The sequence below is a fragment of the Neophocaena asiaeorientalis genome, unplaced genomic scaffold (assembly GCF_003031525.2).
Source record: "Neophocaena asiaeorientalis asiaeorientalis breed wild unplaced genomic scaffold, Neophocaena_asiaeorientalis_V1.1 scaffold138, whole genome shotgun sequence".
NCBI classification, from domain to species: domain Eukaryota; kingdom Metazoa; phylum Chordata; class Mammalia; order Artiodactyla; family Phocoenidae; genus Neophocaena; species Neophocaena asiaeorientalis.
This window is the reverse complement of record NW_020172632.1, coordinates 1,134,599-1,161,521: the sequence shown is the minus strand read 5'-3', so window position 1 is coordinate 1,161,521 and position 26,923 is coordinate 1,134,599. Positions and strand designations below refer to the sequence as shown.

Sequence of the window (26,923 nt, the reverse complement as noted above, 5' to 3'; positions counted from 1 at the left end):
TTTTAAACAAGTTTCCAGGTGATTCTTATGCAACTCTTTTGCTGTCTATCCAAGGATTGGTATTTGAGAACTACTAGTATAGACGTGGATATAGCACTTGAATAGAACCATTCCTTGTATAGCATTTGTATAGGGTCGTGCCCTTGCTTGAGGCTGTCCCTAGAGGAGTGTGGGCCTGGCCTAATTCCCCTGGTGCAGACCTACCCTATTATGTGGAATTTATTCTAACACATACATGGGTACTGATCTGTGTAATATATATGTGCACCCATGCGCACACACACACACGCATCAAGAAGCATAATGTTTGTTGTCTTGCATGGGGCCCAGGGAAGTTACCTTAGTTGTAATACCTAAGGGACAAGCCTATCTTCAAGTCATGTTTCACAAGTTTTATTTATTTTCTTCTTTATTTGCTTCTTTGGTTTTTTTTTTTACTAATCTGTAAGTTCCAGAATGGCAAGGATCTTATTGATCTTGCTTATTGACAATTGCTAGATATTGTCTGATGTACGGTGTGGATTCCTAAAATATGTGTTGTGTGAGTGGATTATGAAGAGAAAACAAGTAAACCAAATATACAAACGTATAGAATGGGGAGAAAAGTATAAAGTTTATAGGACACTAATCTTTATCCTAAGGTAACTATAATCCAATTCTACGTTGACTGGTCCACTTAGAGGTAGGTGACATATTTAGAATCCTCTTTTCTAAATGAATTCTTTAAAAGAACTTCACTTCTATTCATCTTTAATATCCACCCACCCTCACCTCTGTATTCTTCACTTTTAGAGTTAGAGTAGCAGTTGTTCATTCATACTACCTTTGTAAAGCTGTGGGTGGTAAGTGAGCTCACAGGATTATTTCTGTATTGAAGAGGTAGATTTTCACAGAAATACATATGCAGCATTGAACAGTGCTGTCTCTTCTATGAAAAAAATAAAGGGCTATTTTCTTATAGGCATATAGTAACTGGTAGTGGAACACTATAGGATTTCTACAAGGAGAAGAGTTATGAAACTAGGAGTGCTTGCAAAAATTTTTTAGAAAAGTGAGACTTCGCCTGAGTTCTGTTGAGAAATATATTCTGCAGAGGCAAGGGAAGAGACAGAAGAATGTCTTAGAAGGAAAACAACATGAAAAAGCCTTGGAGTTTAGAATAAGTACATTGTCCTGGAGGCAGGGGGGAAACTACTGGTCTGGCTTGAGTGGAGGGCGTATATTGAGGGATAATGGCTATTTAACATTTATTTTCTATTTTTCCTACTTCTTCATACCTATTATATCTGCCACCTCCCTCTTTAAGATTTCTGGTTACTTGGTCATTAGCTGTTCTTTTGGCCAAAGTCACCTCTCTTCACCCTGGATGCATTATGATCAGCTGTTCTATAAATACAAAGTTCTCAGAAAGAGAACACACCTCTCAGCCTGCCTCCCTGTATCTTTATTGTTCCCTGTTTCTTTGTCCTTTCATTGCTAGACATTCAAATGAATGACCCAATGCAGCCAAAAATTAATTAGTTAATTAAAAAAAAAGCCTGGAAGTGAATTAAGTCACTTCTTATATTCCATTGACAAGAACTAGTCACATCTAGAAGCAAGATGAGGAAGGTGGCTAGCAAATAGAGACCCTAGTTAGGCAGCTGTTTTCCACTGAAGAGGGGTCATAGATTTTAGTAGACCACTGACCATATCTGTCATAGTCTGCCTATCTGCCACCAAATATCCCTTTCTTCCCTCACACAGAACATACTTTTGTCCTCTTCCAGGAAAATCACTTGAAGTTCCATCATTCAAGTTCCACTTGAATCTAGCTTGAAGTTCAGGATCTTTTGAGTGTTGGATAAGCCAGAGCCAGATAGCCTCCCTGTGATCCAGTGACCTGTGAACCGAGACAAGTTACTTCTCCCCTCCCTCACCTTCTCACTCTACCTGAACCTCATTTCTGGTATGTTTTGTTAGAGCAGGGATAGGATAACTGGAAAAAAATGGTGCTCTTATTTGCAAAAGGGAGAAATGGAGAACGAAGAGCAGTTACTAGTCTACAGCAATGATAAATGCTGCTGGGCAAGCTTCGTGAACCTAACAGGCAGGTGCCCCGCTGCCATGATAGTAGAGGAATGTCCTTTCTTAGACCTTACTCTCCATGGGCCCTGACTCTACCCTGCAGCTGGTTTTTCCATGTCCATTTATTATCCCACATGACAGTGAGTTATCCTCTCTGAAATGGGTTTGGAGGATTTGATCTCTTGGGACTGTATAGTTTTCTAGCCCACTTCCTGCTGTTAAAAGTTTTGGGGCCTGAGAGCTATTTTATAGACTTAGGCTCTTAAAGGCCAGGTTCTTGATTTCTTAGGCAATATAGACTTAGGCAAGTATCAACTTCTCATTTATTTGCTTGCAGTCAGTTTAGTGTTTCAGTAAATACACACAAAGTTGTTTTTTTCCCTCTAAATATAATTCTGAAGTCTGATTTATTTCTTTAGTTCTTATGCCTTTTAATGGCACTTACCTTGAGGCCCTTTGAAGTAGGCTCAGATGGGAAGTAACCTCCTCAATCTGATTTTTGTCTTAGGATTTCGTTTCTCTGTTTAAAAGTTTTAATGGCCCTTTGTTCAAAGCTCAAAGCCTTTTTCTGTCTTAACCTTCTACATTTTGTGTCCACACGCAGTTGGCACTCACTTTTCCTGGCCCTGAGAGGCCCTCGATTACTAAAATCTTTCTATACTATTTTATTTCTGCTCTCAAACCAATCTCTCCTGAGCTCGTCATTCTTGAGATCCCTTGCTCAGTATAAGTAAAAGCCAACACACACTACAGCTCTTGCCCTTTACAGCTATTTTCCTAGAGATAATAAGCTTGAAAGTTATGTGGTCTATCTTCCCAGCTGTTGCAGGCCACAGTTTTATTTTGCTACTGCATTATTGGATCTTAAATTTTCAATCCTCAAGTATCTATTCCCTTGCTTCCTGCTCCTGACTTACAGACCAATGCATAGTTAGGTCTATGTTAAGACCAGTACAGTAAGATACTGATTTCTGAGTTGTTTGGGGTAATGCTATTTGCTATAGAAATAAACCTACAAACTTCAGAAGGTTAATATAATAGAAATTTAGTTTTTATTCACATAATAGTTAATTTAGGGTGCGTCTAATCTGCATACTATTTTTCCGTGCAGTGACCCCATTCTGTGCCTTTGCCTTACTCTAGAGCTTTGCTGTCCTCTTCACATGGTGGAAAATGAAGGAGAACCTGAAGAGGCATATCTCTTTCTTAAAAACCTTGGCCTGGAATTGACACATAACATTTTTACCTACACTCTGTTTGCCAAGAACTAATCAGATGGCCACACCTGGATGCAAGGATTGCTTCTCAGCAGTAATTCTGCTCTGGAGGAGGGAAAGATGAATTGTGATGGAAAGCTAGTCATTTCTTCTGTCACATCTAGAATGCCTTGTCCCTCTCCACTCCCAACTTCTCTCTTACCATTAGGAAAGATGATATGACTGAAACTCTATTATGCTAGAAATAAAAAATTAGCAAAACTAGAACCTATCTCTGCCTGAATTCATGGATATTTCATGATGATGAGGGAGATAGGCAATAATAAAATCACAAAAGTCAATATATACTTGGAACTGTGATAAATGTCATGGGGGACATGCATGCTAGCTTGGACTGGTTATATATTAGGAGGATTTGATCCGGTGAAGGAGAATGGAAAAAGGATCTTGAGGACTGGTGATTGCTCTTGAGCTCTGAAAGTGAATAAGAATTCACTGTGTGAAAAGGAGGGAAGGACATGTGCAAGGGAAAAGGGGAAGTAGCATTTATAAAGGTTCAGTGGCTAGGCAACTAAAAGACCAGTGTTGCTAGGAGTGAAAGACATGGGTAGGTGCATGATTTAAATTGAGGCTGGAGTAGTAGATAGGGATCACACCTTTCTCACCATGTTAAGAATTTTGATAGTTATCCTAGGTACAATGGGAAGCAAATGAAATTATTTTAAACAACAAGATGATACAGTTGGATTTGTACCTTGCGAATATTACTCTTGATTTTAGTGTGGACTAGGAAAAGAATGGATAGTAATATACAAGTTAGTAGGCTATTGAATAGTCAATGTGAGAAATGATGATGGATTGGTTTGGGGCGATAGTGATGGAGGTCGATTGCAGTGGAGATATTACACAGATATTTAGGATTAATGTTGATAGAAAAGTAGACTTGACAAATAAAAAAGATATATGATGTTCTCCTAGAGAAAGTGTCAATATCATACAGATATTCTTCTATGTAGAGTAATTCAAAAATTAACAAAATCTCAATAAAAATATCTCCAGGCATTTTTTTTTTTTATTTCAGGAACTAGGCAAAAATAGACAGGAAAACTTTGAAAGCGGAGACCATTGAAAGGGGCTTAGCCATGCAATGTTAAGAATGACTCTTATATTTCTAATTTTCACAACTCAGTGTTTGATGACACCATTTATTGGGATAGGAAACATGCAAAGGCTAGTTTAAAGTTCACAGAACTCTAAATTCTGCTGCAAATTCCTGGTTTTCTTGTCTAGATGCTGGAGAGTGTCTGACTATTCAGCTCAGAAACAGACCAGAGCTTAAAAATCAACCATATGGCACTTCATGTATTCTGAAGGGGATTTAATTTTAAGAAGTCATTGAGCTTTTGTTTCGGGCAGGTCAGATGGGAATGAAAGCAGACAGAAAGAAGGATAGAGATCTGAGGTAATGGAGGAGCATATGACAGGAAATAAGAAATAGTGGGATAAAAGCCATTTCTCTCAATGGGATGTGAGGATATCTAAACAAGACATAGTTCTACATTTTCACATTTTTAAAACTTTACCTTGGCCAGCAAATCTTTTACGGAAGCAATTCGTGGACTCAAAAATATTTTGGAATTTTTGTTAGGCCAGTTAAGAAGTGCAGACCATTGGATGTGTAGGATTTTGCTCCTTTTTATTCTAATGCATCTTTCACATGAACAGTTTTGTTCATATAAAAAACCGTCCAAAGTGGCCACTGTAATTCTAAAATATGCTTAGTGAAATTATGCTATTTGGAACAATAAGTGTAAAATTTTAAATTATAAGCATATGTAAGATGATGGAAAGTTTGAATCTAACTTGGAGGGGGCATGGGCCTAACCTGAAACACAGGCATAAGAGTCTGGCAGTGTCGGTCAGTCAGTATGTTGCTTGTACACCTTATGTCTTGGGCCCCAACTTAGTGGTTTGTTTCTTAAATTGGAGACCTGATAAATCTGTAATTCTAGGAAGATGGAAGTTTTGGTAGTGATTTCTCTTAGAGGCGTTTTCGCCCATGGCAAAAAAAAAAAAAAAAGACGAAACTGAGGAAAGTTTTTATGATATTCTGACAAGTGGCCCAGGGCAAAGTTTCTACTAAGGATTTTAAAATGGTATAATGAGAACATCTGAACCTGTCAATCCTTAGGTCTGGCGCTTTAGTAGCTAATGCCTGTTACTTCTCTATGAACTTCCTCTTACAGACTCAGAGCAAAAAGTGACAAAGAGAGAGAGACATATTAGTATTGTTAGTAATAAGATAGATTTCCGCCTGGGTTACAAGTTTTCAGATTTGACCAGATAATGACAACCGCTCTGCATTCCTACAAGACAAAGTAACTCAGCATTTGGGAGCTTTAACAAAAGGAGAGCAGAGTCCAGCTTCAACAGGAAGATTCACTTACAGCACCATTGTAGTCAGAGAGACCCCCAGGAGGGAGGCCCAAGTGTCTCAGAGGAAAAAACTATTTCTATTTAAGTTGAGTGTCTTAGATGTGGCAGCCAGGAGGGTCTGTTTGGATCTTATTGGACTTCCAGGGTTGTCAACTGCCAACTCACCAAAGGACGACCATGATAACTGAATGATCTGTTGATACCAAGCAAAGCAGAGCTTATGATTATGCAGTAAGGGAGAGCACCACCTTTACAGTCTTCGTAGTATCTCCAAAAGGTTAACGGTAGATATTTGTAGGGTTTTGGGGTCTGGGCTCCAGTAGTTTAAGGTAGGGCTTTTAATGAGGGAATCTAATTAGCAGAGTTTGTGATATAAAAGTCTGGGATTAATGGACACAGAGGTTAGAGTCTTAAGGCAAGTCTTGGTAAATAAACAGGTATTTGATAGGGAAGGGATTTGTCCTATTGAGTGATGTCGTGTCCTGAGAAGGGGACTGTTTGCCCAGATTAAGAATCTGTTGTTTTGAGAAGGGAGCTGATTGATGATTGAGCAGACTGCTGTTCAGGCAAATGATTTATGGGAAGGTCCTGAAGCAAATAATGAAGCTATTTACTGGTTTATAGCATTATTTTCCCGACAAGAGTTTCCTGGAACTCATGATAAAGTCATGTTGAGGTGGGTGGGCCTCAGTTTTTTGTTCTTTTAGCCAAGCCATGTGAATGTAGGTGGTCTCAGTTCTCACACGTCTTACTAAGGTTATATACACTTTTCCACTAATGTGTTAATACATTGGTAGATTTATTCCAAGAAACCTTATAGTTTTGGTTTCCATTGTAAGTGGTCTTTTATGTAAAATTACATTTTTATATGTTTTACTGATGTATGGGTCTGCAGTACATTTTTGTATAACATTCTTGTCTTAGATATTCTTGAATTTTTTTAATAGAGGAAACCATATCCTCAACAATGAATTTTATTTATTTGTCCTGACTTACTAGGATTTTCAGTACATTGTTAAGTAGAAGTGGTGATGAGGATGTGGCAGACATTTATTGCTTATTGGCTATTCATGTCCCCTCCCGTATTTTCAAGCCCTCTTGCAGGTGTGTGGGGCCTAGTTCCAGCCAATGGACCATACATGTAAATTACGTGGATCCCTTCCAGGGTGCAGCATAGAAGAATTGATATGAACTCTCTCTTGTTATAGCGATAATGAGGTCTCATGTTCTAGATGGTACAACTACAAGTTGTTCAGCCTGTCTCATCAGCCCGGGTCCTTGGGCAATTTTGTGAAGTGTGATTCTCTTGCTAACCTATATTACCATAAAGCACAGGGAAAAATGAACCTTTATTATGTTAAGCCACTAATTTTCAAACTTAATTTGCTCTTGCAATGCAGCCTGATACACTGCAGCATGAACTAATACTGTGTTGTCTTGATCCTGTCTTTGATAAGATCATGTAGAAGGTTTCACACCTATGAATCTTATTTGCAGTAGATTTTTGTTAGATATCCTCTAGCAAGTCAAGGAAGTTCCGTTTGAAATTCCTTGTTTGCAAGGTATGTATGTGTTTTAATTACGAGTGGATGTTGGATGTTATTGAATAATTTTTTCAGCATCGAGTTGATAATGATTTTTCTATAGTGAATTAATAGATTTTCTATTGATAACCCATTCTTGTATTCTTTGAATGTACCCAGCTTAATCACGTTGTATTCTTTTCTTGAACATCACTAAATTTAATTTGTTAATATTTTACTTAAGATATTTTGTCACATATGGTCACTAGTAAGAGTGGTCTCTAATTACCTTTCTTCTGCTTTTCTTGAGTGGTTTGGTAGCAATGTTATGATCACATCATAAAATTAATTGGGGGATATTTTATTTCTTCCTTGGGAACAGTTTGTCGGTTTGTTCCTTGGCTCTTTTTATTGGGTTGTTAGTAAATCAGATTGTTAGCGCATCTTCTGTGGAACTTTCCTCATAGGCATCCTGTGAGGCCTGGGCTGTGGGGATTTTCTGGTTTTTTCTGCTGTGGATCTCTCATAGTTCACTGGCCTGGAACCCCTACCACTTAATAGCTGTTTGACTTTTCTTCAGTTTCCTCTCCTGTAAAGTGTAGGTAATAAAAATACCACATAGGGTCATTGTGAGGATTAAACAAGTTATTTATATAAGTGCATTGAACAGTGGTCTAAGAAGGGAGGAATTTCCCCCTACCCCCTAAAGATGGACACACTTAGGAATTACTTATCATTTTCATTACATTATTTTGGAATTTCTTCTAAATTTTTCTTCAGTGTAAAGAAAGTACATCTTCCTTAAACCAAACCAGATAGTTGAGCATATGTATTTTTAAATTGATAAGGTAGGAATGGATCATTCCCTTCAGTAGGATTCAAAAGGAATGTTTTCAGCAAAATTGAGAAACTGATCTCAGTTGCCAATATCTGCTTCTCTCCCTTTTGAATCAGAACTGTGCTTTGTTCTTACTATCCTGAAAATAGTACCTCTACTGCACTTCTTTCCTATAGTCTTCATTCTCAACTACTTCCCAGCAGAGTCCTTAGAATTATTTTTATTTATTTCTTAAGTTTTATGTCCCATAACAAAGGAGAAACTTTAAAGCATGGTGTGTAGTACCAGGCACTAAATGGGCTTTCAACAAATATTTGTTGGATAAGTGAATTTCCTGGTTCCTATTTATACTTTGTGGTTCTCTATTCCATTAATTTGACCTTGAAGTTCCAATAAATATAAAATTTTCATGGGCATAAATATTATTTAACTTATGAACTTATTGTATAAACAACTTTTCAGGAACCTTATTTCATAAGTATGGTATAACCAAACCATTATGTATCACATATTTGAAAAGTATGTCATTTAATTACATTACATTTATATAATTACAATGAATTTGGTGTGTGAAATTTTCTTTTCTACCTGTAACAATTTCAGATTGGTTTAAAAATATTAGATTTTATCTTGATACATTGCAACATTTGCAATATTGGAATTATTACATTTCTGAGATCTTAGAAATGGCATTTAAAGAACTATTTCTATAAATGTAAAACAAAAAAAAAACTGTTTATGCTGAAATATGAAGGTTGCTGTAAACAGAGGAAATAAATACTGTTGTCTTTCATAACTCGAGCCCTCTGCTTTGCGTTTGTACTAATTTTGTCTCCTTTATTTTCTGTAGCAAACCTGTAAGATAATTTCCCCAGTTTATAGAGAAGGAAATGAAAACTTAAGAGTACATGACTTGCTCAGGGTCGCATAACAAGCAGGGATTTGAACCCTGTTCTTTGAACACTCCAAGGCAGGATTCTTGAGGAGTCATCCAAGAAATGTAACTCTTCTGTTATGAGCCAAAGAGATAACATTCCATTTGGTTTTAGGAAGTGAATAAGCAACCTATGGAAAACTCACAAGAGCTACGAAAACGTTTTCTTAAGCTGAGTTTTAAGGTTGAAAATTTGAAGTGGATTCTTATCAAAGACTTACCCCCTTATTATACCTTCCGTTCCCCATTTAGATAAATAATTTTCCAAAACAAATATTTATCCTAATTCCATGGAAGGAATACATCCCAGCTGTGTCCCCACTGCACAATTACTTATTGTGTATCTATTTAGTTCTAATTTCCTTCCTCATTGTTTTATCATTACTTGTTTTTTCACGTCTCTCATTCTGGATTGTAATATCTTTGAGGTCTCCTGTTATATTTAACTGTGACTACTGTCACCTGCCTTGTTCAGTATTTGATACATAGAAGATGCTTAGTAAATGTCAGATAGTATTGAGTTGCAGCGTTCAAGGTTCTCTACAGTGTGCCCCTCTCCACCTCTGTGATATTCTCTTTGATTACTTTCCTACAGAACTAGCCAAGTGACTGTACTCATTGTTTATCTTTCCTTGTGCCTTTTCCTCTACTTGGAATGCCCTATCTCCCCCTTTTCTCTACTTACGGCCTTGATTCCAATCCACCTCCTCCATGAGACCTCCACCATTTAGACCATTAGAAGTCTATAAATGTCCTTCTGCACATATTGTCGTTAGGATGTATTTGCCACCTAGCATATCTCACTGTCAGTTTTCTTTGTGTTAATACCCTGACTCATCTGGTTTGTGATTTCAAATCCCTGTACCTCTCTAGATCTGTGTGTTATTCTTGAACATGTTGTTCAAGAGATTCTCAGTGAATATTCTGATAAAGAGAAAAAAAGTCAGTTGTAGTCACCTAGAAGAGGCTTTATTTAAAGCGTTGCTGACTAGTTTGTGGAGAAATTTTAGTAAACAAAAAATGAAATGGTCTGCCAGCCAGCATGACTCAAATGGCATTGAAATTAATGAAGAGAAAATAATCTCTCTACTATAAGCCAAGTGACTCATATTTGGATATAATTCTAGAAACAGCATTATAGCACTTTTTTTTCTTTTCTGTCAGTCTCTTAATATATACACTTGTATTTATTGGTCATGGACCTCTTTGATCTTGCTTTTGACATTCACTGTGTTTTTACTTTGTCTCTGTGAACAGCTAACAATAGAGCACTTTTCAGTTTTTTCTTTTATTCAATCTGGATCACATATTTCTTGGTCAGTTATTTGGGACTGTAACTGAGTCATTTGAATTACATGCTGTTTGGTTCTGGGATGAAAGCTTGATTCTCTCAGCTGACTGCTGGCTCACCATATGTTGCTGTAATTCTGGAAAACAGTGAAAATTGTGGTAGGGTTGAAGTAAGAAGCCGTGTTGGAGTGGCGTCTTAATAATAAAGGACTTATATTTGTTGTATAACTAATTCACACACCTAGGCATCCTGCAAGGTACTTTAAATAAACGACGGAAGATCTATAAGGTAGCTGTTATTAACCCTGTTTTACATACAAGTGAAATGAGTCTGAGAAAGATTAAAGGTCAAATTGACCTTCTTAAAAGGTCAAATATTTCGTTGATAGTAACTGCTAGGACATAAGCTCATAAAGGCAGGGATTTCGTTGTGTTCACTGTTGTAATCCCAACATTTAACATGGTGACTGGAAGTTAAATATTTGTTAAATAAATTCAGTTCCTCTCTCTCATTTTCTCTTTTTTTTTTCTGTGGTGTTTTTGTTCTTTTAATTAATGTTGCTGGTTCATAATGTCCCCCGTCATGTATCTCATTAGTTCAGGAAAGTTTTTCTTCTATTTTGTCTTTCAATAATTTTTCTACTCTGAGAATTTTTAACTCTTTCACTATATTTTGGGAAAGTTCAAAACTATGCGCGTTACGTTGTCAATTTGATAAAGCCAGTGCCAATTCTACTTTTTCCTATGTCTAATGCCATTTAAATGATATTATATAGTTATTAATTTTTTCAGTTCTTTCATTTGATCTGACAGGTCCCCTAAATTTTCAATCAACCATCTCAATTTTCTTTTTTTTTTTTTCATTGATAAAATTGACATTTTCTCGAATTTATTTAAGATTTCAAGACGGCAGAATTCTAAAATTTATGTCGTCCATAAATAGCTTGCTCTGGAGTGAATAAAGAGATGGACCATACTTGGTGTTGTGGAAATATGAATGATGGATTTTTAGCTTAGGTCTACGATAATGATGAAATCTGGAATAGCAGAGGTAAGAGCATGGTGGAGATAAAAATTTTTAATTTACTGAGTTTTGGTTACATGTGGAAAATCCAAATAGAGCTGCCTTACAGAGAAATGGGTATCCAGATCTGGATTTCCAGAGATACGTCTTGGAAAGCTAAGTCTTGTCCGTAGATAAGTGTTTCAAAGATTACTGTACACTTGATAATAGAAGCAAAGGAAATCAACCAAAGAGAAGGTACATGAGACAGGGGCAGAAAGTGTGACATTGGAGAGCAGCCACTGATTCAGTGATGAGATGAAGGATGAAGAATGTCCACTGGACTATGAAAAGAGGTGACTAAGGAAACAGAGGAGGAGAAATTCAGGAGAGAAGACTAAAAGAGGACTGACCAGTGACAAATGCTGCAGAGGCCAAGTAGTATGAGAACTGGGAGGAAAGGACAAGGTTTACAAAATAAGTTGTGGAAGAGTAGGTTCTGATGAAACATTATAAGTACAGGAGAGGTAGAAAAATAGCAATGTGTTTAGTCTGCACCTTCAATGAGTTTTTTTAATGTACAAAAGAAGAGAGATAAAAATGGGAGAGATCAGGCATGAATTGCATTAAAAGTTGGGAGCCAGTTGAAGTGAAGAAGCTGGAAATACAGATAGCATGCTAATAATTAATGGAGGGAAGTTCAAAGGATGTGAAAAAGAATGGGGATAAAGCACAGATGGAGGTAGGTGTTATTCTTGGATTGAAGAAACTTCTGAGATTAGATAGAAGGGAGCATACATGTGTGGACTCAGTAGATTCACAGGAGAGCAGAGGCAGCAAGTTAGAAACATCTGTGTGAGAGTGTGTCAGAGGATTTAAAGAACATTATGGGAAGGATGTATTAATTCCAGTGAGGATGCTGGCATTAGAGAATGTCAAAGTAATTTGAGTGTCCATATCATACTGACAATAATAAATTCATAATAAAACTAACCAATCTATATGGTTAATTTATTTTTTTTTTCTAGAAGCATTTAGTGTCTTGGGTACATTGGCATAGTATTTGCAGGGAATATATGCCAGAGAAGAGATAAGAAAGCTGGGTCAATACAAAAGAGGGTTTGAAGTCTACCCTAATCAGGACCTAGGATGGTTAGGTTTACCAGATAACTGCCATATCTCTGGGGCCTCTAGTGAAAGTGCAGCCATGAGTCACCATGTTTTGAGTTACGTCAACACTATCATCCAGACACCATTGGGTCAGGAATAGGAACTCAAAGGCAACCAACAAAGGATGGGGCTATGAGATGTGCCTGGTATGAAAGGTCTGCCCAAGGGTGATGTTTTCGTGTGTTACAACACTACTAATCCACTTTCTCTGTGATACGTACATGATATAGTAGGGATGTGCATTACAAAACAATACCTGAACTAAGGCGTAACATCATAAGAACATTGGTGGATTGGAAGCATAAAGAAAATAAATGTAAGAACAAGGGCAAGTTAAATTTTACCTAGCATAGCTTAATTCTAATTTTTTTTTTAATGGCAGTTCTTTTTTTTTTTTTAAGAGCAGTTTTATATTTACATAAAAAACACAAAGATAGTACAGAGAGTTCTCATATACTCCATACCCAGTTTCTCATATTATTATCATCTTATTTAGTATGGTACATTTGCTATAATTAATGGATCAATATAGATGCTGTGATTTATGTCATACAGTGTTCTGCCTATGTTTACCTCTAAGAGTTTGATAGTGTCTGGCCTTACATTTAGGTCTCTCTCATTCTCTCTTGAACTTAACTCCAGATTATCACTCTCTTTTTTTAAAATTATTTTAATTTATTTTTGGCTGTGTTGGGTCTTTGTTGCTGCACACAGGCTTTCTCTAGTTGTGGCAAGCCGGGGCTACTCTTCGCTGCGGTGCATGGGCTTCTCATTGCGGTGGCTTCTCTTGTTGCAGAGCATGGGCTCTGGGTGCATGGGCTTTGGTAACTGTGGCACACGGGCTCAGTATTTGTGACTCACATGCTCAGTAGTTGTGGCACATGGGCTTAGTTGCTCCGCGGCATGTGGGCTCTTCCTGTTCCAGGGCTCAAACCCATGTCCCCTGCATTGGCAGGCGGACTCTTAACCACTGTGCCACCAGGGAAGCCCCCACCAAAGCTACTCTTATTAATATTTTTATGCCCCCCCCCCCCCCCGCTGCTAAAATCCAGAAGTTCATTCCTAGCCTTTTCTGCCTTGACCTGTCAGCAGTACTTGACCGAGCTAGTTACTCCTCCTCCTTGAAATACATTATTTAATTGACTTCCAGAATAACACATTCTCCTTTTTCTTCCACTTCTTCCCTGGCCATTCCTCAGTTTGTTTCCTTCTCATCTTCCCAGCCTCTAAACAGTGGAGTCTTCCCAGGGCTCAGTTTTCAGGTGTTTCCTATTTATGCTCACTTCCTTGGTTATATCACCTAGTGCCATACTTTTAAATGCCATTTAGACTCTGGAAATTACCAGCTTGTACATTTATCCTGGACTCTTCTCCTGAACCTCTGCTTTAATAGTTTGGATGATGAATAGATGTGTGAAGCTCAACATGTCCAAAACCAGACTCCTAATATCTTACTCTTCCACCTGTCCTTTTGGAAGGGTATAGCTAATTCATACAAACTCAACTCTTCCAGTTGATTTCACCAGAAAACTTTGATGTTATCCTTGATAGTCAGTCTGTGCAAATCCTGTTGGCTGTATCTTCCAGATGACTTCTGAATCTGATCACTTTTTGCCTCCACTGCTATCACTCAGAATCAAGCCAGCGTTCTTTCCATACTTTGTTGTAATAGTTTCTTAACTAATTTCCTTGCCTTTGCCCTTGGGCCCACTATAGACTGTTCTCGACACAGTAGCCGAGGAGATCTTACTTACAAAAAAAATAAAAAGAGCTTATTTTTCCTCTGTTTAGAATAGAAGGCTAAATCCTTAAAATTTACCTTATTTACTTTATTTCCTACTATTCTGTCTAGCCCTGTTGGCTTCCTTGCTATTTCTAACTATCAGGCATGCACCCTACCCCATCCACAGGATCTTTGTGTTTATTTTTCTCTCTTTCTGGAACGTTCTTCTCACAAATGTCCCCCTGACTTAGGTCTTATGGTCTTCACTAGGGTCTTCAGGCCTTTACTCCCTAGGTCTTTACTAGGACAGTCTTCTCTGTGAGGTCACAATTGACTACTGTATTTCGAATTACAGCTCCTGCCCTACATACCCCTGCCACTCCACCCAGCAGCACTTCTTATCGCCTTTATTTTCTTCCCATGGTATTTACCATCCTTCCATATACTCTATATTTTACCTATTTATTTTGGGCGGGCAGGTGTGTGTGTGTGTGTGTTTTAACATCTTTATTGGAGTATAATTGCTTTACAATGGTGTATTAGTTTCTGCTTTATAACAAAGTGAATCAGCTATACGTATACATATATCCCCATATTTCCTCCCTCTTGCATCTCCCTCCCACCCTCCCTATCCCATCCCTCTCTGTGGTCACAAAGTACTGAGCTGTTCTCCCTGTGCTATGCGGCTGCTTTCCGCTAGCTGTCTGTTTTACATTTGGTAGTATTTATAAGTCCATGCCACTCTCTCACTTCGTCCCAGCTTAACCTTCCCCCTCCCTGTGTCCTCAATTGAGTCCATTCTCTACTTCTGCGTCTTTATTCCTGTCCTGCCCCTAGGTTCTTCAGAACCATGGTTTTTTTTTTTATTTTTTGGTTTTTTTTTTTTAGATTCCATATATATGTGTTAGCATACGGTATTTGTTTTTCTCTTTCTGACTTACTTCACTCTGTATGACAGACTCCAGGTGTGTGTTTTTAAATCTCTCTCTCCTTACTAGAATGTAAATTTTACTAGAATATAAGTTCTACAAGGGTAGGAATTTATTCATTTATCTACCCTGATTTATTATGAAGCAATGAATGAGTATGAGGACTAGAATTCTGTTTTGTTTGGCCTCATAGATAAACTAGACTATCATTAGTTCATGTGTATTTGTCCTTTGTTTTATATATACATCCCTACCTTTACCCTATTCCTACTCAAAAGCCATTGGAATTGATAAAGTTCTGTAGATTTTGGACATGTGGAATGAATAATCATATGTATTTAATGTCTAGTCATGCAGTGGTAGTAATGACTGCTACATTTTGAAATTTACCTTCAAATATAGCTGTGGCGTTATATTTGATTTTTTTACTTTTACAAAGGGTATGTGTGTGTGTGTGTGTGTGTGTGTGTGTATAATGTCACTATATATATCCTGTGTGTGTCTGTGTGTGTGTGTATATATATATATATATATATATATACACACACACGTATATATATGTGTGTATATATATATATATATATATATACACACATATATATACATGTATATATATAAAAAATTTTTAAACAGGTCATCAGAACACCTCATGGGAGAGACTTCAATGACTCTTTGGAAAGATGTGATGACTATTTGAGTTCAAGGTCATGTAGCCATCCCCAGCATTCATCCAGGACCTTACTCGTTCATTCAGCACCCTCTACAATGCCGAAGCATTCTCCAAGCCCTGTGTTAAATCGTGCTTCTCTCAGGGAAAGGTAATGCTTGGTCTCTATTTCTGTACTAAATTTTTGAATAATCATCATTAGAAAAGAGCAGGCAGGGCTTCCCTGGTGGCGCAGTGGTTGAGAGTCCGCCTGCTGATGCAGGGGACACGGGTTTGTGCCCCGGTCCGGGAAGATCTCACATGCCGCAGAGCGGCTGGGCCCGTGAGCCATGGCCGCTGAGCCTGCGTGTCCGGAGCCTGTGCTCCGCAATGGGAGAGGCCACAACAGTGAGAGGCCCGCGTGCCGCAAAAAAAAAAAAAAAAAAAAGAAAAGAGCAGAGCAGGCAGTAATTATGTATGTGATGTGATTATTCGTAACGGGATAATCTGATTTTAAGAGACTTACTTTAAATTGTTTTTGTTTAGAACATATTGCATATTATACAATGCTAGATACTCCTTCCCAGCCCAGTTCTCTTAAAGTGAGTTTATTAACTATTAGTGAGTTTATTAATTAGGGTCACTTTAACCCTAATTAAATTTTGTAGTTCCCAAGTGAAAAATAGAGTATATGATAGTTTGTTTTTAGTAGATTCATAGAGATTTAATATTATAGTCATGGCTTATGTATAAAAATAGCATAGGTTATATTTTCCTTTTAGTGATAATGATGATACTATATATTATTGGTACATGGCGCCTATTTTCCTCAAATTACCTACCCCCAACTTGCCAAGAGAATCTTAATCGTCTGTCTATCTTAACCTTATGTAAAGATTCTAGTTCTCCCTCTAAAAATGCTTTGGCAAACAAATTATAATTTGAATGTGAAAGAAATAATTCTTCTTCATCTATTTTTGTTGTTGTTGAATCCAAATTGGAAATTCCTTGCCTCCCTCATGGTAACATAGAAAACCAGAGTTGTCATAAATTAAAAAACAAAACCGAAAACCCAACCCTGGGTATTTAAGAAATTTTATAGAAATTTGAAAACCTAAGAGATATGCCGTCAACACGTAGAAATAAAACCTATCTTTACAAATGGTATCAAAAAGCTAAAGTACCACACCAAATTCCTGCAGCGTACTTAGGGCTATCAGGCATAAATAAGAAAGTTTAAATTAGCTGTAGAGAGTCTATCAAAAGTTCATCTCAAAACTGATGATTCAAACAAGAGTATATCAGTTTGGAAACTGTATTAAAACATCTCTGTCTTGAACAGATAGATTTATCTATTTCCTCATTAGCCCTGTAAGCATTTGAAATGGGTATATGAAGGTATGCTAGAGACCCTCATCCTGAGATAGGGAATTTTGATGAATGTTGCTTCAAGGGTATTAGAATTATGCCTATGGAGATCAAGTTCAGACAGATAGGTAGGTAGGTAGGTAGGTAGGTAGATACATAGCTAGATACATAGATGGATAGATACATAGATAGATACATAGATAGATAGATACAACTATATATTTACATAGGGAGATATATGTCTGTGTATCTGTAGGCTTTAAAAGTTCAGGAGAAGCTCTTGAAGAGAGGTTTTTCTACTGAAGTCTGGTAACTTGCATCTCAGTTTTCAGGGACTTTCTTTGATTTCCATGTCTGCTCAGATGTTCAGATATTCAGTTGGTGCTACACTCTTTTTCCCTACTTTTAGAATTAAGCACTTGTGGTTTTCTTTTTTTTCTTTTTTATTTTTTGTGGTATGCGGGCCTCTCACTGTTGTGGCCTCTCCCGTTGTGGAGCACAAGCTCCGGACACACAGGCTCAGCGGCCATGGCTCACGGGCCCAGCCGCTCCGCAGCATGTGGGATCCTCCCGGACCGGGGTACGAACCCATGTCCCCTGCATCGGCAGGCAGACTCTCAACCACTGCGCCACCAGGGAAGCCCTTGTGGTTTTCTTGATTAGGTTCTTTGCCATATCTGTAGGTTTTCAAGAATTTTTTTTACCTGTATCTCCTTGGATATGTTTTTATAAATATTGATTTAGTTTTCTACCTTTTTGCATATTTTGCAGAACTCTCCAGTTGTCTACTACTATAGTAAAATACCAATTTTAGTCTTGTGTTATTTTATCCTTGTATAAATTGTCCCAGCTTTGAAGCCAGGTTGATAAATTCTTCACTGAGGCTATTTTCAAAAATTCTTTATTGAGGGTAGCTAAAGTCAACTGTCCCTTTTTCATATTTCAATGCAGGGGATGGTTTAGAGTAGGTAACAGCATTTACACATTTATTTTGATGTTGGATAGTAGATATAGATAAATAAGTTCTTTGCCAGAAGGATATCAGTGATTCAAATATTAAACATTACATATTTTACTTATGACTTGAGGAAATTTGAGGTACTTTTAAAATAAAAGAATATAATGGCAATTTAGTTTGAATACATCTAAATAAGTTAATAAAATTTTATTGGGGTACTTTCCAGGGTAAATAAACTTTTTTACTTTCACTAACGTAGAACACCTCTGCTTTGAGTGTATTTTCTAAAAAAGATCTAGATCTAGTCTATAAAAGAAAGTAAAATATGTCAAGCAATATGTCTTTAAGACATTACTAGGAACAAAAACATTTTGTTCTTTTTAGCACACTCAGTACCACATCTTTAAATATAAGACATTCTCTGATCTGGCTTTTAGGTCACTGAGAAATATACTATGTTTATACAATCCATTGGAATCAATAAACAATTTAAACTGATGTAAATGTAGATTTTATGTCCCAGGCAAACTTGGGAATATGACAGAACATACAGCTCTGGTTTATCTAGGTAAATCTTCATTAAACTTAAATACGTTTTCCTCTAAGCTTGCTGTAAAAAGCTGACTCCTTAATCATGTATATGAATAAACAGACTTTTGAAAACTTTACCAGTGACTCTAAGCAAATGAATTTATTTATAGTGAAAGTCCTTCTTGCTTTAAGCCTATTTAAAGAATACCTCCAATAGGGTTAGCACACCATACAAGGGTTTCAATTTTGATTATAAGTGTTACATTTCAGAAGCAGTTTTCTCCTTAAAGTATAAATATTAATATTATGACTTATAATTTATATTAGCTTGTAGAGTTATTACTAAAATCAGACTAAGAAATAATAGAAAATCTAACTTAAAAGGAGCTGATATTCTTTTTGATCATGCTAAAGGTTTTGCTTTTTGTAAATGGAGTTAGATTGCTAGGTAATTATTTCTTATACCACAGCACAGACTAGTGGATCCTCTCATAGTATCATTGAAGAGATCCTCTTGGAGCTGGATATTTGGGTCTCTGATTTTCAAGATGTGTTACATTTGTAGCAAATAGCAAGGTCTGCCGATATATTTCCATAAATGCAGCAACACTTCCTATTACAAATGCAGGAGATTAACATTTATATATAGTTGATCATCCATTACTGATTGCATTCTTTAAAACAGATTATGTAAATCATTTATCCTGCTTAACAGTTTATACTTTGTGTAAACACATAAAATTATAACTTTGTAAGAACAAACTGGGAGCTAGAAAGTTTTAAGCAACCTGTTAACATTTTAGTACTCATTCCTTTATAAAGGAATTATCAAGAATATGTCATGTAGATGCATTATAATCAGATGGATGTGGAAATTTTCATTATTACTTGTATAAAACAAATAAAGTAGCTTAATTATACAAGTGCCAGTTTTGAGTTTGGGAAGGGCATGAGAAAGAGGAATAGTTGCTTTCCTTCTCCTTTGACATGTTTAATTTCAAGACTGGAAAATAAGAACTAATTTTAAAGGCACTATAGGTGGAGTTATTGCTCTAATATAAAAATTTATATCTTTATTTAAAGATAAACCTCTAAAGAATTATGTATGGAAATTGTTAAAATGGTCAGATATATAGATATGCTCTCCCCAAATCATGTCAAACTTTATTATTAAGACTGTTAATGGAACATATTGTGAGGACTTAATACTACAGTTGAGAATTAGTACCTGATTTTATATCTGCCTCTCGTCCTCGGTCAAAGAAAGAAAATATGTTATTTTAATCTTTTTATGTTATCACATAGAGATAAGAAAAAATAACTTTCTGTGTCTGGCATTTGGGAAGATTTACTTTTCTCTCCCTCTGGCTACAAGTCACCTTTGTTTTTTATGCCTACAGATTCCATTCTGACTGGTGTTCACCTTCAAACTGCGATGAGATCCATGACCGGGTAAAGAATGTCTTGAAGTCACATCAGGCTCATCAGAGACATTTATATGTTAGTTTCTAAATTTTTCTTTTGAAGGCTTTTTATAATTAGGCATGAAAACCACCCAAGATGCTTAAAGCTCGCATAGTTTAATCACTGGGAAGGAATAGAAAAGATACAACCTCCATTTAATGGAAGTCAGTGGTTTTGCTAAAGGCAATGTATCTAACTTCCTGCTTGACCTGAGTCATTATGCAAAATGTTTGACACAGATCATGTGAACTATAAAAAATGTTAGTGATAACTATCTCATAAAGAGTAAGTAGTGACTTTATGATAATTTTTTCACAGCCTTCAAAATATGGGAACCCTTGTTTTGTGACCCAGAATAAAGCAATTCCATTTCCTGCAAACAGATTTGATTAAATGGTAGAACGAGAGATGGGATGAGACATATGTATTTTGGAGAAGTTTCCCAGCTGATTTTTATGTTAATTAAAACTTAAAAGAGGAAAAGAAGAGGTCAGGTTTATCAGGTTTAATATTAGAGAAGATCAGTATAAGAATACTTTCTGACATAAGGCAAATAAACATATATATGAACAACAGCTGGGAAATAATTACAGTATATTATTCTTTTTGTGTTTGATTTCTTGTTTCAGTCATTAATTTAAAAACAATTGTTTATCATGAGTCATGTTGGACACCAAGCTTAGTCCTGGGGATATAACTGGATTATGTGACATTGACATCAGTTTGTACTGTTGAAAGTTTCTGTATGCATATTGATTTTAAATTAAATTTGTTTTCAAAGTGTAATATAGATAGTCCCAGTGACTGTCACTCCCAGGGTTAACATTATCCTAACTTCTAATAGCAAGATTAGTATTGTATATTTTTGATCTTTATACAAATGACATCCAACCATGTCTTTCCCCTTCTTTTCTTAGTTACTTCATTTTGTTTTTTCAATTCAGACATTTTTGCAATACAGACATCTTGTTATATATAGTTCTGCACTCTTGCTGCTGCATGGTATTTCATTGTGTGAAAATACTGCCATTGATTTATGCATTCCTCTGTTTATGGACATGTGGATTGTTTCTGGTTTGAGCTATTTTAGAACTGCTATGAACAGCTTATTAATCCTTGGGTAACATTGTATACATTTTATTTGGGTATGTCCCTACCAGTGGAATTGCTCATAGAGTGTGTAAACATTAAGCTTTACTAGATACCGCCAAAGACTTTTCCAAGTGATTTTAACAGTTTACACTCCCACTGCCAGCCTGTGTGAATTCAGTTTGTCCTCGCTACTCCTGATAGGTTGTGTGTGTGTGTGTGTGTGTGTGTGTATTTTAATTTTGGCATTTTGATAGTGAGAAATAGTTTTATAACATAATGGTTTTAATTTGCTGTTTCTTGATGACTAGTACATATGTTTATTGGCTATTTGGATATCCTCTTTCGTGAGTACTTGTTCAAGTTATTTGCCTATTTTTGTACTGAGTTGTCTCTTTTTTTGTTTTGTTAAAGTTCCATGTTGATTTTTGATATGTCAGATATATGTTTTGCAATTTTCTTTTTCCACTCTGTGCCTTGCCTTTTCATTCTCTTAATGGTATCTTTTGATGAAAAGAAGTTCTTACGTACAATGAATCAAATTTATCTTTTTTTATTAGCATTTTTATAATTTTTGTCTTATCAACAGAAATAATAAATCCAAAATAGGAATAGAGAAGAGCTTTATTAGAGCCAGAGTGAGGACTATAGCCGAGGACACTTGAATTGTGAAGGAGAAGCACTTGAATTGTGTTCTGCCAGACTACAAAGTGGAGGAGGCTTATATCAGCAAAAACCGCAGAGTTACAGTTAGGTAGATGAGTTCAGTAAGGATTGGTTAGGGTCCGAAATGGCTGTGTAGTCACAGGGGGAGACCTTGAGACCTTAAGGTTGCAGCTGGCTGCAGCTGCAGATGTTGTTTTGAGAACTGCTGGTGGTATCCTTGAGTTTGATACAGTTCAGAAAATTTCAAGGTCTTAGTGATGCAGGAACGTGTCTGAAACCACCTCCACAGTGACCAACTGGCTCCATTTTGGATGCCTGAACCGCAGTTTCATATCTTGTCAGAACAAAGAACAAACATCAGAAATGACAGGGGTACAGTCCTTCAAAGTTTCCAAAGAGACTGATTAGCACATACACAGCGAGTCAGCATGACCACAGTGTCTGAGAAGGGAACCGCATCTTCGAAGGAGTACTAGCATTAGTGTCATAGAAGGGGCGCACATTTATCCCTGTCTTCCAAGTGGACATTCTAAACAGTCTGGTAAGTGCAAAGTGCATTTTTGTTGTTTGCTGCTGTTGTTGTTTTTAGTTAAAGCAATTGTACAATGTACATTTGACAGACCATAAGACTTCTGGCTCTAGTTAGCATAAAGTTCAAGCCAAATGATGTACAAGCCAGAATGATTCCCCATACCTCAATATGTGAAAATTTCTTCCATCAGTCTAGTTCAAGATTCTATCATATGTTTTCTTCTAAAGGCTTTTTGTTGGAATTATTTTTTTCTGTATAGTGGTAGGTAGGTGTCAAATTTCATGAAAGTTTCAAGTTTTATGATTGTGAATATGTCTGTTTTTCTTTCTAGTTCTGTTAATTTTATTTTATGTATTTTGAAGCCAAATTGTTAGTTGGATACAGATTTCAGACTACGATACAAACCTCTTATGTAGGTTCCCTTTTTGTTTCTAGTAATATTTCTTGTTTCACAGTATGTCTTGTCTACCAGTTGTATAGTTATAGCAGCTTTCTTTTCCCTAGTATATGCATGGTGTATATTTTTCCATCCTTTGCTTTTTATCAATATATTTAAAGTGCGTATCTTGTGAATAGCACATGAGATTTCTTTCCAATAATGAAAATCTAGAATTTTTATGTAGATTGATGCAGATTTCATTTGGATTAGTAACTTTTTAATTATCCATTTCCTTTTTATTAACTCATTATTCATTTTTTTTTACTATTCTGTTATTCATTTCTCTAGAGATTTCAACTTGCATATATAACAAATTATTTCTTTGTTGACCTCCCCAGTAATGTTGGGACCTGAAAACAGTTAACTCTTTTTTTAACCCACCTCTTCTTTTTTTTTTTTTTGCCGTACACGAGCCTCTCACTGTTGTGGCCTCTCCCGTTGCGGAGCGCAGGCTCAGCGGCCATGGCTCACGGGCCCAGCCGCTCCACGGCATGTGGGATCTTCCCGGACTGGGGCACGAACCCGTGTCCCCTGCATCGGCAGGTGGACTCTCAACCACTGCGCCACCAGGGAAGCCCCCACCTCTTCTTCTGAACATCTATTATCATGAATTTTGATTCTACATATATAAAACACACAATAAATTAATTTTGTTTGCATAGTAATGTTTATTCATTTTAATCACATATTTACCCTTTCTATTATTCTTCATCCTTTCCTGCAATTCCATATTCCCATTTGGATTTTTGAGTCATTTTCCTCCTGCCCAAAAAACTCCCTTTAGTACTTTCTTTCATGTTATTATCCTGGCTTTGAATTCCAGTTTGTTTGTTTGAAAACATCATGATTTTACTTCTGTATAGGGTGGTTTTACTAGATATAAAGTTATAAATTTCTAGGTTGGTGGTTATTTTCTTTGGCACTTTTTTTTTTTTTGCCACACCGCATGGCTTATGGGATCTTAGTTTTCTGACCAGGGATTGAACCTGTGCCCTTGGCAGTGAAAGCAGTGAAAGTGGAATCCTAACCACTGCACTGCCAGGGAATTCCCTCCTTGGGCACTTTAAAGAAGCCATTCATTTGTGTCAGTTGAAAAGTCAGCTGTCATTCCTTTGCAGTAATGTGGAGTTTCCCCCCTCTGTTGCAGTTAAGATTTGCTCTTCAACTTTGTGTTTAGTAATCGTACTGTGATATACCTAGATGTAATTTTCTTGGATCAATTCTACGTTAAGTCACCATTCCTTTAACATCATACTTTAAGAGCTTCTTAAAGTTTTAGGTTGATATCTTTCATCAGTTTTGGAAAACCTGTTCATTCTTTCTTTAAACATTGCTTCTGCCCCAATATCTATTTACTGTCCATCTGGAATTTCCAGTTACATTTATATAAGGTCTTTAGACTGTGTATCATATGTATCTTATGCTTATTTTGATGTTTTTAATTCTTTTTTTTTCTCTCTCTCTTTCTAGTTTAGATACTTTCTTTTGAAATGTCCTCTAGTTTGCTAATCCTGTCTTCTACTCTGTTTACATTGCTGTTAAAACTATTTGAAACTTCTTGAAAGACATAACTTTCAAGAACATCTTGAAAGACATAGACTACCGAGGCTAACTCAAAAAGAAATAGATAATTGCAATGGTTGTATATCTATTAAAGAAATTTAATTTAAAGTTAGGAATCTTCCATAAAAGAAAACGCTAAGCCCAGAGGCTTTCTCTAGTGAATTCTACCAAACCTTTAAAGAAAACATAATGCCAGTTTTACACATTCCTGAAAGTAGAAGAAAGAATACTCCCCAGATCATCTTATGATATCAACATTTCTTCTGATGCCAAAACCAGACAATGACATTAAAAGAAAAGAAAAATACAGACCAAAATCCTTCATGAACATATATGTAAAAATCCCTAACAACATATTAGCAAATTAGAACCAGAAGTATATAAAAATGAAAATACATCCTAATCATGTGGGCTTATTCCAGAAATGCAATGTAAATTCCTCCTATTAACATAGGAGGAATAGGATTAAATACATATTTGTTCTCAGTGTCATTTCAATAGGCAGAAAAAGTATCCAACAAAATTCAACTCTATTCATGGTAAACACTCTTAGTAAAGTTGAGGTAGAAGGATACTTCGTTAACCTAATAAAGAACATCTTTGAAAAACCTACAGCTAACATTATACTTAATGGTGAAAGACTGAATACTTTCCCCCTAAGCTCAGAAACAAGGCAAGCATGCCCTCTCTCACCATTCCTTTAACATCATACTGGGAGTCTTAGATAATGCAGACAGGCAAGAAAAATAAATAAAAGGCATAAAGGTTAGAAGGGAAGAAACAAAACTGTATTTGCAAAGGATATGGTTATCTATGTAGAAAATTCCAAACAACCTAAAAGCTCCTAATAAGTGAGTTTAGCAATGTCACAAAATACAAAGAAAGTAATATTTCCTATATACCAGCAGTGAACAATTGGAATTTTAATTTAGAAAACCCATACAGTTTACAGTAGCACCAGAAATTGAAATGCTTAGGTATAATTCTAACAGGATTATACCTAATGCAGGATCTGCATTCTGAGAACTACAAAACACCATTGAAAGAAATCAAAGAAGGTAGAACGAATCAGAGATATACCATATTCATGGATTGGAGGACTCCATATTAAGATGTCAATTTTCCCCAGTTTGAACTCTATATTCAATGAAATGATAAAACTCCGTCAAGCTTTTAAATAGATATTGACAAGCTGATTCTAGGATGTATAGAAAAGCACAGGAACTTGAAAAACCAAAACAGTTCTGAAAAGAACAAAGTTGGAGGACCCACTACCTAATTTTAAGACTTACTGTAAAGCATAGCAATGAAGCCTGTAGTATTGACTAAATTATAGACACAGATTTCAAGGAATAGGAGAGATACTCTGGAAATAGACCCACACAAATACTGATTTTTGACAAAAGTACAAAGTCAATTAAATGGAGTCTTTGCATTTGTTGTCTTTTTAACACATGGTTGTCGATAAACGAAAACAAAAACAAACTCCTTGACACATAATTCAAAATATATCCTAGGGGCTTCCCTGGTGGCGCAGTGGTTGAGAGTCCGCCTGCCGATGCAGGGGACACGGGTTCGTGCCCCGGTCTGGGAAGATCCCACATGCCGCAGAGCGGCTGGGCCCGTGAGCCATGGCTGCTGAGCCTGCGTGTCCAGAGCCTGTGCTCCGCAACGGGAGAGGCCACAACAGTGAGAGGCCCACATACAACAACAACAACAACAAATATATATGTATGTACCCTAGACCTAAAACATAGTAGAAAGTCCACTTAATTTATATTTAGCAATGGCTTTAGATATGACACCAAACACATGATCCATAAAGGAAAAGCAAAATTATTGATAAATTTAATTGAAATTAAAAACTTTTGCTCTGTGAAAGACACTGTTAAGAGAATAGAAAGACGAACCCTTGTCTGAATGAAAATATTTGCAAATCACATATATAATTAAGGACTTATATCCATAATTAAAATGTATAAAAACAGGGCTTCCCTGGTGGCGCAGTGATAGAGAGTCCGCCTGCCGATGCAGGGGACACGGGTTCGTGCCCCGGTCCGGGAAGACCCCACATGCCGCGGAGCGGCTGGGCCCGTGAGCCATGGCCGCTGAGCCTGCGCGTCCGGAGCCTGTGCTCCACAACGGGAGAGGCCACAGCAGTGAGAGGCCCGCGTACCGCAAAAAAAATAAAATACATAAAAAAAATAAAATGTATAAAAACAACTCTTCAGACTCAACAATGAGAAAATAAATAACCCAATTAAAAATGGGCACATGAAGCTTTGCGCAGTGGCAGTATCGTAGCCAATGAGGTTTATCCGAGGCGCGATTATTGCTAATTGAAAAATGGGCACATGACCTGAACAGACATTTTTATCCAATTAATATATGAAAAGATGCTCAATAGTCTTTACAGAAATGCAAATTAAAACTACCTGAGATGCACTACACACATATTAGAATTTGTTAAACAGAAACATCCCCCGACCCCAGTGCCGCAAAGAAACCCTGCAAAACTTGCAGTAGCAAATGCTGTC

At 36.7% G+C, this 26,923-nt stretch overlaps 1 protein-coding gene and 1 pseudogene across 2 annotated transcripts in view; both read left to right on the top strand.

Annotated features, from left to right (window-relative positions):
* The window catches only part of SPATA6 (spermatogenesis associated 6), a 140,734-nt gene that overhangs the window by 75,308 nt on the left and 38,503 nt on the right, over positions 1 to 26,923 (top strand). Inside the window, exons 10-11 of one of the 2 annotated variants that reach the window (XM_024739274.1) lie at positions 15,764 to 15,948; positions 20,034 to 20,133. In XM_024739274.1, coding sequence (XP_024595042.1) covers positions 15,764 to 15,948; positions 20,034 to 20,133 — 285 coding nt within the window. The remainder of the gene's footprint in view (positions 1 to 15,763; positions 15,949 to 20,033; positions 20,134 to 26,923) is intronic. The other variant, XM_024739275.1, reaches the window with a different exon arrangement.
* LOC112395919 (uncharacterized) lies at positions 26,665 to 26,795 on the top strand (annotated as a pseudogene).